Below are 11867 nucleotides of genomic sequence, written 5' to 3' on the forward strand. Positions count from 1 at the left end.
CGGTTCCGAGTCCCCACGGGAGCTGGAGGCTCTGGGAGCCACAGGGGCAGGGGACAGTCTCGTGCGTGGCCTGTGCCGGCAGCCCTGCCGGGGGTGGGGCCCTCATGGGGGGCGCTGCAAGCACCAGCAGGGCTGGGGGGCTTAGCGAGAGGTGGATGCTTGGCGGAGGTGGGGGTGGTGGGCTGGTCTCTGCGCCCTGGCGAGCCCCTCTTGGGGATTCCCAGATAAGACTGTGAGACCCCAGAGCTTTTCCCCAGTGACTGGGGAAGAGCCACCAAAGGGAGCGTCGCGGGCAGCACTTCCTCCTGGCCTCGCACGGCTCCTGGATGGTGTGAAAGCCCACTGCAGGGCACCACAGGGAACTACAGGAGAGACGCCGCGACGGCCCTTCCACCCGCTTCCCGGGGACAGAGAGGGAGACCTGGGAGTGATGAGGGGCTGCAGGAGTCACACGTCACACTCGAGCCAGGGCAGGGTCACGCTTTAATGTCATCGGGGGAGGGAGTTGGACCTCAAAGGGAGTTACTACTGGGTGGGGTTCACCACCTTTCCCACGAAGAGGGGACTCTTGGTGTTTCTGTCGTAGATGATGATGAGGAAGGGGCTGTTGAAGTCGACACTTGGGGGCATCGACATGGGGATGGCTTCCATAAACGTGGCCCCGGTAGCTTCTGTCCCTTTCTCGTCAATGGTCAGCACAGCCTTATGCACCCCCTGCAGGGAGAGAGGACACCGGCCTGTTCTGAGTGGGGCCGTCCCTTGCCCCAGCCTGGGAGCCAGGCCTGAGGAAGGGGATGGGGCCCAGGGAGGGGCTCACTCAGACCTCCTCCACCTGGGTGTCCTTCTAGACCACAGCCTCCCTCCCTGCAGGCAACACGCAGGCCTTCCCCACCTTCTCCAGGCCTTGCCTGACTGCACCGGTGGGCCCTAGTTCTCCATCCTCACCAACCTTCTCAGCCTACGCGGGAAGCAACTCACAACCCCAACAAGGAGACTTCCCAGCCATTCATCTTCCGTGGCTCCTGCCTTGTTTTCGGTACCAGATGTCAGGCGCCCTGGGACCCAGGACTTTGAGGGGGGCCTTCCCTGTGTCCGGTCCACACCAGGCATTCAGTTCCCAGCCAGCCATTGAGCAGTGGCTGGATCTTTGGTCACTTTCCACTTTTCTGAATAAATGGCATCTTTAGGTGAAATCACTCATTCACCCAGACTCCGTGATCGGCCAGTAGTTCCTGGGTCACAGATGCAAGGGACAGAAGTCCTTTGAAATCATGGAGCCTGAGCCTGTCTTGGTAAATATGGGTCCATCGAGGCCCAAAGAAGGGAAGGCCCTGGCCAAAGGTGACCCAGAGGCACCAGCGCAGAGGAGGTCCCTAGTTTGGCAGCAGCCCGAGAGGCCCCTTCCTCCATGGTCACCTGCCCACGTTCCAGTCCCAGGGCATCCAGTGACACTCCTCTGGGACCTCAGTCTGCAGGTGCATCTGTGTCCCTTTGTCCCTCCCCCACCTCTGAGCTGCAGCTCCGTACACACTGTGACACCTTCTGACCCACGGGCATCAGGGACAACTGACCTTGGACAGCTTCAGGGGCTCTTTCTCCGTGATCCCCGAGAGATCAGCGTCATTGCTGAAGACCCTGGTGATGCCCATTTTGCTGAGGACGGTTTTCAGATCGTAGGTTCCAGAAATGGTCAGTTTGGGCAAACGTAAATTGGCAGACCTGGTATGACAGGAAACAAAGGGGTTTCACACACGTGGAGTATCTCATTTCTGGCTCTTCGTCCTGCTCGGCGGCCCTCTCCCTCCCACACGGGGACTGGAGGTGCGCGAATGGGTTTATTCTATTTCTTGTTTGTCCAGCCCCTGGGGCCCAAGAACATAGAGTCACAGGGATGGGTTTATCCTGCCAAGTTTGAAGGGACTGCCTCCTGTCTCCTCTGAGCAGCCCTCTGGACACTCCTCTGGGTCGCCCTGCAGGGTTAGGTCCCCCCTGATGGAGACGTCTCCAGGGTCTGAATCAAGGGCCTGCCAGTGCGAGCTGACGGGCACTGGGGCTCCCCGTGAGCGTCTCTGGGGTCTGCCATCCCTTGTTCTCCTTCCTCAGCCTCCGGTGCGGGAACACAGGGTGAGGTCGGGGAGAAGGCGTCTTAAAACTTAAATTAATTTATTTTAATTTTAACCTTATGCTTGTCTGTGTTTTCATATTCATTTATATATGTACATGTTTATTATGTCTTCTTCTGGATGTTAATTTTACTTCTTAATTCTAATTTTAATGTATTTGATTATTTTTCTATGTTCCTACCGCACACACTTATACGGGTACGTGTATTTCGGAGTGCACCCGGCAAACTAGTCCCCGAGGGCTTTGGCATCGTGTGACTCCTGAGGGACACACGAATCTGGGGTGTGGACTCACTGTCACTTCCCCGTGGGGACCTCATCAAACCGCATGGGTCTGGTGAGAGAGGAACCCAAACCCACCTGGGCCTCTGCTTTTCTGGCGTCCAGGCGGGCTCTCTCCGTTTTGCCCCAGACTGTCCCTTCTCTAACACCATGTTCCCTGCCTGTGTTGCCAGAAGCCCGGGTCTCCCTTCTTGGTTGTCCCGGGCACGTGCTGACGTCGCTCCCCCCACTCTAGGCCCTGGCACGGGGAAAGGGCAGTGTCCGTGGTGAGGGAGTCCCCAAGGACACAGGATTGTGGCCTCATCCCCATGGGCATGTCCCTTTTACGGAGCCCAGCCGGTGTGGCGTGAGTGCCACGAGCCTGTGTCCGGGACAACAGGTCTTGCACAGTCGTCCAGTCCACCGGCTGTGGGTCTACCCTCCCTCCCCATGGCCGGCCCGACATGGCGGTATCCAAGTTGTTCTCGGTTTGGGAATCACCTGGTGTGTCTGTTTTCCAGGAACTTAGCCAGGACTTCCTTGGTCAGCGTGTCCTCCAGGTGGTGCATTTTGCCCTGGTCGGGGAGGATGAAGATGGCGGTGGCGTTGCCCACGTAGTCCATGAGCAGGACCCAGCTGGACAGCTTGTTGCAATGGTGGACGTCGAACATGCCCAGCCGGCTCATCATGGGCACCTTGACGGTGGTGTGCTCGTCCACGTGGAAGTCCTCCACTGTGGTGTGCTCCGCCTCGAAGGGCTTCTCCCATTTGCCTGAGGAAGGGCGGGGAAGGGGGCGTCAGCCAGAGGTGGGAGAAGGTTGGGACCATGTGGGGGGGATAGACCGGCCCTGAGCCTCCTTGCTGGGGTCCTACTGTTGGAAGGATCTTTGATTTCACCACCTGTAAAGCGGAGCTGCAGCAAAGTCTGCCGAAAGGACTTTGGGGAGAGCAATGCGAGACCCGTGAGGGATTCAGAACGTGGACCTGATGGAGGCCGAGGGATGCCAAGCCGCGTTGCAGAGCGAGCATTTTTACTTGTATTTCATGCTTACTAATTTGAGGGGGTCTTGGGAGGTTCTACATGAAAACGACTGACATCAGCCCTACTCAGCACCTCCCTGTCCAAGTCTCCCTGCCCCTCGTTAGCGGGCGGTCCTTGTCATTCAGGGAATCACTCTCACCACGACTCCAAGGCTGTGTCTGGATCACTGTGTGGAACACAGGTGCCTGGGCAGCTCCTCCCCACCCTCCACCCCCCACGCCAAGAGAGCAGCCCCATCCGGGCAAGTCAGAGTGGGAAGGTGCCCCGGGCACCCCCGCCTGCACCCAACTCTCCCATTGTACAGAGATGGAGACTGAGGCTGGAGAGAGGCCAGACCCACCAGAAGCCTCACAGCAGAGCGGGGACCTCAGATGCTCTGCTCTGGCCCCAGGCTCTCCGTTGGTCTGTTGCCCCCCGAGCGAGGAGTCGCCGGCACAGTGAAGGAAGGCTTTCTGGCCTTGCTCTTTACCCCCACTCCCTCCAGGCCATCTCCACGGGCTGCTCCGCTGCCTTAGAGCACCCTCTGTGGTCCACAGGGCCCCCACGTTGCCACTGCTCAGGGAGGAGGCCAGGCTGAGATTCAAGCTCAGTCGAGCACTTGCTGTGTGAGCGTGCGGCCCTGGTTTCTTTGTGACTTGTTCTATCCTCACGGAAACCTGACAACAAGGGTATTAGTATGTCCCCATGACAGAGGGAAGACCTCAAAGTGGTAGGATGGCTTGCCGCCCATCAAAGAGCTAACAATCGGTAGGGAAGGATTCCAACTCTGGTGTTTCTGACGTCAAAGCTTTCCCTCTTTCTGACACAACAACTGCAGTGCAGTTGTCAGAAGTTGTGTTCCAAGAAAACCCATTCCCTTCATACACTCTGCTAAAACCGCCTGTTTTTAGTTAACTCCCTGGTGGGGGCTGACAAGGCACACTAGCACATCAAAGGCTCTGAGAAGTCCCGCAGAGAAGATGGTGATGTGACCGTCCCACCCATCATCATCTGATCTCAGTTGATCATGGAATGTATGACAGTGGTTAATTAGGAAACCAATTAATGCATGTGGAGACACACCACCCTATGCATCCTGGATGGCTATGGAAAGTTTAACAATGGCGTGTTAGAGAATATTTTTGGATGTTTTTATGGGAACAAGCTCAGGCTGGTGTTGGCAACCTTACCTTTAAAGAAAATGTAATTCACCAGAGCGAAAGCTGTGTCTTTGTCAAGGTCTTTGACCAAATCCACAATTTTCCCTTGGGTTCCCTTCTCAACATAATCGTTGATCTGTTTCTTGGCTGCTTCGGTGTCCCCGAAATTGGTGGAGAAGGCTTCTGAGTGGTACAGGTTCTTGACATCCTCCAAAAACTTATCCAGTAGCTTCATGCCCTCAGCGATGAAGAGACCATTGCCAGTGGTCAGCTGCAGCTGGTTGTCTGGGTGGTTGAGGGTGCGGAGAAGTTGCTGGAAGCCTTGGTGGACCTCACCCTCGGCTCTCTCAGTGAGGTTGAACCTAAGGCCCTTCATGATCTCGGAGTGAGTGTCACCCTTGGCCCCCAGAGAAAGCAACGCAAAGGCGGTCGCGATGCTCACGGGGGAGAAGAAGATGTTGGTGGTGTTGGACCCATGCGCCACCTGGCGGTACATGCTGAAGGCGAAGTCGGCCAGGTTCGGGGCAATCTTGTGGCAGGCTGGCTCCTCATGGTGCTCATGGTCGTGGTGGGGTGCACCTGTGTCCTGGACAGCGGCTCCCAGGGGACTCGAGGCCAGGGAGCGGGGGGCCAGGCAGCACAGCCCCGCCAGCAGCAGGAGGCCCCAGGGAACGGAGGATGCCATCGTCCTGCAAGACAAAGAGGGGGTGCACCACGCCTTAGTCAGGTCACATGGCGAGTTCCCCGGCCGCTGATTGACCCCAGGTGGAACATCCAGTTTACTAAACATCTACTATGTGCTGGCCCCAGCCGAGCACTCTCCTACATGCTCATCACGGAAAGACAGAACGGTAATTAAGACTTTACATGGCTCACCGTGTGCCGAGCCCCATTCTGTGCACTTTGTTGTCTCATCTTATTGTCCTCTTGCAATGACTTATGACCTAGGGCACAGGACCATTGTCCATTCACAGAGGAGGAGACTGAAGACCAGAGAAGTTGAAGTCATCTGCCCCAAGGCCACAGAGCAGGAAAGTAGTAAGAATCACAGACCCGGGCCATCTGGGTGGGAGTCCATGCTCTTGATGGCTGCCCTATCCCCTGCAGTGGCCCCGTGTGCAGGTGTCACAGCTTCTGTCTTACATAAGGGGAAACTGAGGCACAATGAGCATAAGAGACTTGTGCACAACTACCCAGGAATCAGGCCAGATCAGGTTCATGTACGACTGGATGTGGATGGGAACATTTCTACTGAGTCTTTTCATGTAGCAGACATGAGGCTGCTGCCCAGAGAGGGTAAGATTCTGCCCAGGGACACACAGCCAGAACCCATGGAGCTGAAGGGCTGTCCCCATTCACCCCTCATGGTGAGTCTCAGCCCCCAGAGCTTCTGCCTGAGCTGAAGGGCAGCCCCGCACACATTTGTGGCCTCAGCTGCATGAATGCACTGAGGTTCCTGCAGTCAACTTACCTGCTCGTCCTTGTCACCACCTGTGTCCTAGCTCTGGGCTCGCCCATGATGTGGGCAGTGGGTAGTGACTTCTCCAGTAAGTTGGGGGTTGTGTGGTTGTGTGTGGGGTGGGGTATAGGAGCCTCACACATTCCTTCCAACATCAGGGCCCCTAAACTTCTGCTTTCTCCATGCCCTTCTATCAAAGGCCACACCCTGTACCCCCAAAGAGTTTCTTTTTGAATCAAACAACAAAATGAAGCCCAGCGTTGCTTTCTCTTCACTGCCCTTTTTCTGGCCTTCGTGCCTCTAAAGCATCCAGACCGGACGGACCGCACATTACGCAATACGTGTTTTTATTTTTCTTAAACTACAGCGGAAACAGAGCTGCTGGTGGTCGCACTGGCTCTGCAGAGGTCCACGCCCTCGGCTCCTCTTTGCTTCCCTGCTTGGGTTTGGGGTGGACTTTCACGGTTTGCAGAAACCCCTCATCTCTGTGGGGCTCAGAGATCATGAGGGATTTGGGCCTCTGCAGGGTGGGGACACCAAGTATGCCAAAAGGCCTCAGGGGCTGTGGCTTCCAGCCCTGATGGCACCGCTACCATCCCCTTGGCCTTGGGCAGGCAAGTCCCCAGCTGTCAAAGCTGCGGTGGGGGAAGACCTAAATGAGTTTCCCCTATACTACTATACTACTATCCCCCTATACTACTATACTACTATCCCCCTATACTACTATACTATACTATTCCCCTATACCCCTATACTACTGTTGGATTCTCAGTTAGAAGCTATTTGGGTTTGGTGGAAGAAAATGGACTGAGACTCCCGTTGTGGGGGTAGGGAGTGGATGGCTGCCCTCTCCCTCCAGGGATTGCTGGTCTGGGCTGGCTGGGAAGGGGCCACAGCTGTGGTGAGCCCATCTACCAGGTATAGCATCACTGATTCTGGCTGCTTCTTTTTATAGTAAAAGGTCTGAGGCCCAGAGAGGGTCAGGGCCTTGCCAAGGTCACACAGCAAATCAGTGACAAAGCTGGATTGAGTCTTAGTTTTCCTGCCAATTGACCTGCAGACTGAGATAGCTGTGTCCTCTGGTCTCAGACGGTGAGTGCCAGAACCGGACCTTGATGGACACTCACACTGGGTGGGCACACAGGAAGTGAGCCATCCCCTTATCTGGTCAAATTCTAGATCCACCCATGAGCATAAAATGAATGATCAGGGGTGACCCAGCAGGGTCCAGGAGAGCCAGTGGGCCATCAACAACCTAAGCCTGTCACTGAATAAGTCCATGCATGACCCAGCCAGGACACGTTTGGGCCAGCATCCCTGGGGACATGACTTCATTCCTCTGAACCTTGGCTTTTTGTCTTGGAGAAAAGAATCCTTCTCTGGGCAGATGTGAGGGTAGGTGGGCAGGCACCTGTTGGGTGTGGAAGCTCTCCCCCTACCTGCGCACAGGTGGGGTACACGTGTAAAAACCAGCAGATTTCTTCCTGGCTGGTTGCCACATTGCCCAGGACCAGAGAGTCTGGAGAATTTTAAATTCAATTCCCCAAGTATTTATGTTTTGCCTCCTAGCTGCTGCTGAACCCCACGCCAAGAAAACACCAGCACCGCCATCGCTGTCCTGGTTGTCACCCCCATAAACAGCAGGTGTTTCATGCACACTGTCTCAGCTAATGTCCCCTCAACGCTTACCCTGTGGAGCGGGAATAATTATCAGCCCCATTTTATAGATGGAGAAATTGAGGCCTCTGGAGGTCGAGCAACATACTGAAAACCACAGACCTGGATGCCTGTGAATCTGGGGTTTAATGCCAGGCAATGTGGATCCCATAACTCGGCACTCCATCCTTCTCCGTTTACAAAGCTGAAGCCAGAGACCTTGAACTAGAAAATGTTGAAGTGGTCGGGCTAGGTGAAGAGGGACAGGGTCGCTTGTCCATTGGCTCAGGCCAGTGGCTCTGAGGCCAGAGTTCCACAGCAGCTGTGTGACCTTGGACAGGTTAATTAACCTCTCCGAACCTCCATTCCTGGAGAGGACAAGGGTGCACTTCCTCACAGAGCTATTGTGCAAATTAAATATGTGCAAAGTGCCAAGAAATGCTTGACACACAGTCAGCTGTCAGGGAGACTTAGCTGTTACCAATATATGGATATTTCCGAGTGCCACGTGGGAGCCTGGTGGCCTTGGCCTTGGTCATCTTTGTAGCCCCCATTTCCAAGAACTGATGACAGAAAAATTATCTGCTTCCCATGCTGCAGAGATCAAGGCTGGGGCCGGGGCGGGATGAGAGCAAAGAGGGCCAAGATTGTCTCCACTGTGCCCAAGAGGACAGAGAGGTTGAACAGTAGTCCAAGGTCACCCAGCATCAAAGAGGCCTCAAGGCCAGCCCAGTTGTGTTTCTCCCATTCCCCAGCTGGCTCCTAAGAACCAAGGGAATTATGTTGGTGGGAGGAAGAGGTTAGGGAGGGTGAGATCTCGGGCCAGGTGACCCCAGTTGGAATCCTGGGTAGTGTGCAATTTAGAGCAAGTTATGAGCTTCTCTGTTCCTGATTTCCTTAAAATGGGCATAATCTCAGTAACCACCTCAGAAGGTTGCTCTAAGGCTCAAATGGCTGACTGCAACCGGCTGGCTAGATCAAGGGCTCAGGAGCACCGCTGAAGCCTTGAACCTGGGCCCCGTCTCCAGGGTCTCCCATCTTCCATTGTGCATGAGGGCGCCCAGAGACCCACTGAGCACAGGGGGGGGCCCATCATGGTTCTGTTCTGGGTGTCTCTGCAGAGGACAGAGGCCCGATGTGTGGCTGGAGCTCTGGGCTCTGGTCCTGCCTGGGCTCCCCACTGTCCCTCTCTGGGCCTTACTTTTCCTACCCGTGGCAGGGGAAGTACAGGGAAGGTGGTGAGGCCAGCAGGAGACAACCAACAGGAGGGACACCGGAGCTGTGCCGGCAGGAACATGCTCCTTCCTGGGGTGCCCACTTCCGCACGGCTCACTGAGGGCCAGCGTATTCACCAGTAGGTACTAGGGAGACCCTAGAGCAGGCTTGGGAGCGGAAAGGACCTCCGGGGTCACTGTTGCCATGACAACAAGGGGTCCAGCCACAGCCTGTTCCATCCTCCCTGTGTCCCCGGGACCTGCCTGGCAGCATGGGAGGCTTTCAGGAGGCTCTCTCCGGTGGGAAGGCATACTTACAGTTACTGTCCCAGGCCGCGGCCGGTGACCAAGGCTGAGGAGACAGAGCCTTGTCTCTGGTTCCTATTTAAGCCGTGGACCCACAGGGATGATGGGGGAGGTTGCTGGTGAATATTAACTAAGGTCACCCCAGTTATCGGAGGAGCAAACAGGGACTAAGTCCAGAGGCCACCTCTGAGCTGTCCACCCACACCCACCGGTCTGCGCCCCGGCCCGGGCAGCCCAGGGCCCTCCGTCCCGTCTCCCAAAGGGAGTCATTGTACCCGGCCCATAAAGTGTGGCGTCCTGCATTCACGGAGAGGTGGTATGACTCAGGCACTCTTGGGGACAGCCTCCCCTCCCACTGGGGAATTCTCAGTGGCTGACCCAGTGAGAGCTACCATTCACCCAGCCACCTTGAGATGCCTCCTGCGGGAGATGCTCTGCGGCCTTGGGAGGGGCGGGGAAGTGAAAAGCACCACCTTTGTTAGGGAAGGAAACCGAGGTCCGGAGTGGAGAGGCCAGGCTAACCCTGGACACGAGCTCTGTTGATTTTCCCGGGGAGGAACGGGGACCATGACTGCTGCTGACACAGCGGCCTTGGGCTAGCATGGTCAGGGATGTGCACAATAACTTCTGTCAAGGGCCTGGCACACAGGGGGCTTTTCATCTGGGTCTGCTCAGCCTGGCTCTCTGGGCTTCTCTGGGCAGGACAAGACTGAATTCTTTGCCAGCCTCAGCCTGTTTCTGTTTCCATGGGGTGTGGCTCCCAACAGAGGAGTGCGAGCCACACAGGGCTTGAATTTTCCTGGGAACATGGCCCTGTTCTGGGGCTGCTACAGACCCCCAAGGGGCTGGCGGTGGGGAAGGTGCTGGTGCAGGGTTGAGAGTGACTGGGCCTCCTTTGACTGCAGTCTCTTTAAAAGCCTAAGGCGGACCGCATCCCTCTCGGTGTGCTCGGACAGCTGCCCCGCACAAGCAGGCGCTCCACGGACATTTGATGGAGCAGCTGCGTGCATTTGTGTCCTTTCTCTCATCCCCCGGTCCCAAACGAGGGACTGTGCCCAGTGAACAGCCTGTAGCTTCCTCTGCTACATAGTTTCAGATGTGAGAAACTAGCTCCCCTATTTGCTGACTATGAGATCTCAGACAAGCTGTTTTACCTGCCCCTGCCTCAGTTTCTCCACCTGTAAAATGAGGTTTGAAACGGTACCCACCTTGGTGGGCTGCCGTGAGGATTCAATGCGGTCGTTCTGGGTTAGCTCAGAGCCCGGGGCTGGGTGTGCACGGTGAGCCCCTTATGAAGTGGTCCTACATGTGCCGGTGGGTCTCCCTGGTGTCACTGTTTGGGGGGAGCTTCCCGGAATGCGCCCCAGGCTCTTTCCCCTCAGCTGGCTGGATGGGCTTCTCCTCACTGGGGCTCTCCATCCCCTCACAGCTCAGAGAGCTAGTTGACTGGGGTGAGGCCTGACCTCCATACCTCCTGGGCACCTCTTCCTCATCCCATGCCTCAGTTTCTCTGTCTGTACAATGCCTCCCTCCAAACCCAGCTGCCCCTCCCACTTCCCACAGGGGGTGGGCCGTGCCGAGTGCCCCATCTTGCACGCTGTTGCCAAGCTTGTTTCCCACAGCCCAGTGGCCTCAGGGTTTGTGGGAAGGCTCTGCCCTACACCCCCTCTACCTCCAATCCTTGAGCTGCGGTGGCCTCCACACCTCCTGCGGCAGCCTCCTCCTTCTCCTCCTCCTCCGGGATTCTGTATGCACCCTGAGCAGCGCACGGTCTCTGCCAGCCTTGGAAGGAAGCTCTGAGTGTCAGAGGCAGCACGTCCGGGAGGGGCGGGGAACGGGACAGGAAGTCTCCTTGCACAAAGCCGTGGGTAGCTAGAGGGTGCAGCTGGCCCTCCCTGACCCAGGCAGCCCTTGTCACCTGCTCTTCTAGCTGTGTCCAGCCTATGTGACCCTGACGAGTCACCCAGTCCCTCTGAACTTCTGTAAGAGGGAGGGTCGCCCTGGGCTCAGGGGGTTCATGGAGAGAGCAGGTGTCACTGTCCTGGCCTAGGGCCTGGCATGGCATCTTGGCAGCTTTCCAGGAGCAGCCGTAGAGGGAAGGACTGAGTCACCTGCACAATACCCAGTGGGAGCCCCACGGAGGCTGAGAAGGGTCTTGTGTATGGGGGATGTGTGTATTGCGGACTTTGGGTTGGGTACACAAGGGCTGTGAGATGTCCCAGCAGGGACTGGGACATTTGGAGAGGGGGGGTGTGAGGGGCTCGGGGCCCTGTCCCGTCTGAGTCCAAGGTTCCATGCTCAGCCCTTCCTCATCTCCCCATCCTTGCGCTCTGGGGTCCCCAATCCCCCGGGATTTCCTGCTGCAGAGGAGCTGCTCTGGACAAACGATCTAGGAATGGGATGGGAGGATATGAGCAACAGAGCAAGGATGGAATCCTGGTTGGGAGTGGGGGAGGGGCACCCAGTGACCAATCTCTGCAGCAGCCGTCCCATGAACCAAGAGCCGTGGTGGGGAATGCCTTGCCCACTTGCTCACTTCTGGATCTGTTGGTGGTAGCCTGGCTCCCAGGGAGTGAGTGCGTCCTAGGAACATCCTGTGGACTGGTTTAAATAAGAAGCTTCTGGGGACACCTTCCCAGACTCGGGGCCCAGCCTAGGGGTGGGAGT

At 56.6% G+C, this 11867-nt stretch overlaps 1 protein-coding gene across 3 annotated transcripts; it reads right to left on the reverse strand.

Moving 5' to 3' along the window:
* Nucleotides 1-465: 465 nt before the first annotated feature.
* On the reverse strand, nucleotides 466-11110 carry SERPINA1 (serpin family A member 1). Of its 3 annotated transcripts, none has more exons than XM_059373889.1 (5): nucleotides 10905-11110; nucleotides 4596-5254; nucleotides 2886-3156; nucleotides 1572-1719; nucleotides 466-714 (listed from the first exon to the last, which is right to left on the reverse strand). In XM_059373889.1, the coding sequence occupies exons 2-5, from the start codon at nucleotides 5248-5250 to the stop codon at nucleotides 526-528; spliced, it is 1263 nt and encodes a 420-aa protein (XP_059229872.1). In that variant the 5' UTR covers nucleotides 5251-5254; nucleotides 10905-11110; the 3' UTR covers nucleotides 466-525. The 3 variants fall into 3 exon arrangements, with proteins under 3 accessions (XP_059229872.1, XP_059229870.1, XP_059229871.1); XM_059373887.1 differs by having other exon boundaries at nucleotides 10873-11109; XM_059373888.1 differs by lacking the exon at nucleotides 10905-11110 and adding an exon at nucleotides 9213-9321.
* Between the last annotated feature and the right edge of the window lie 757 nt (nucleotides 11111-11867).

Source organism: Mustela nigripes, chromosome 13 (genome assembly GCF_022355385.1).
Source record: "Mustela nigripes isolate SB6536 chromosome 13, MUSNIG.SB6536, whole genome shotgun sequence".
NCBI classification, from domain to species: domain Eukaryota; kingdom Metazoa; phylum Chordata; class Mammalia; order Carnivora; family Mustelidae; genus Mustela; species Mustela nigripes.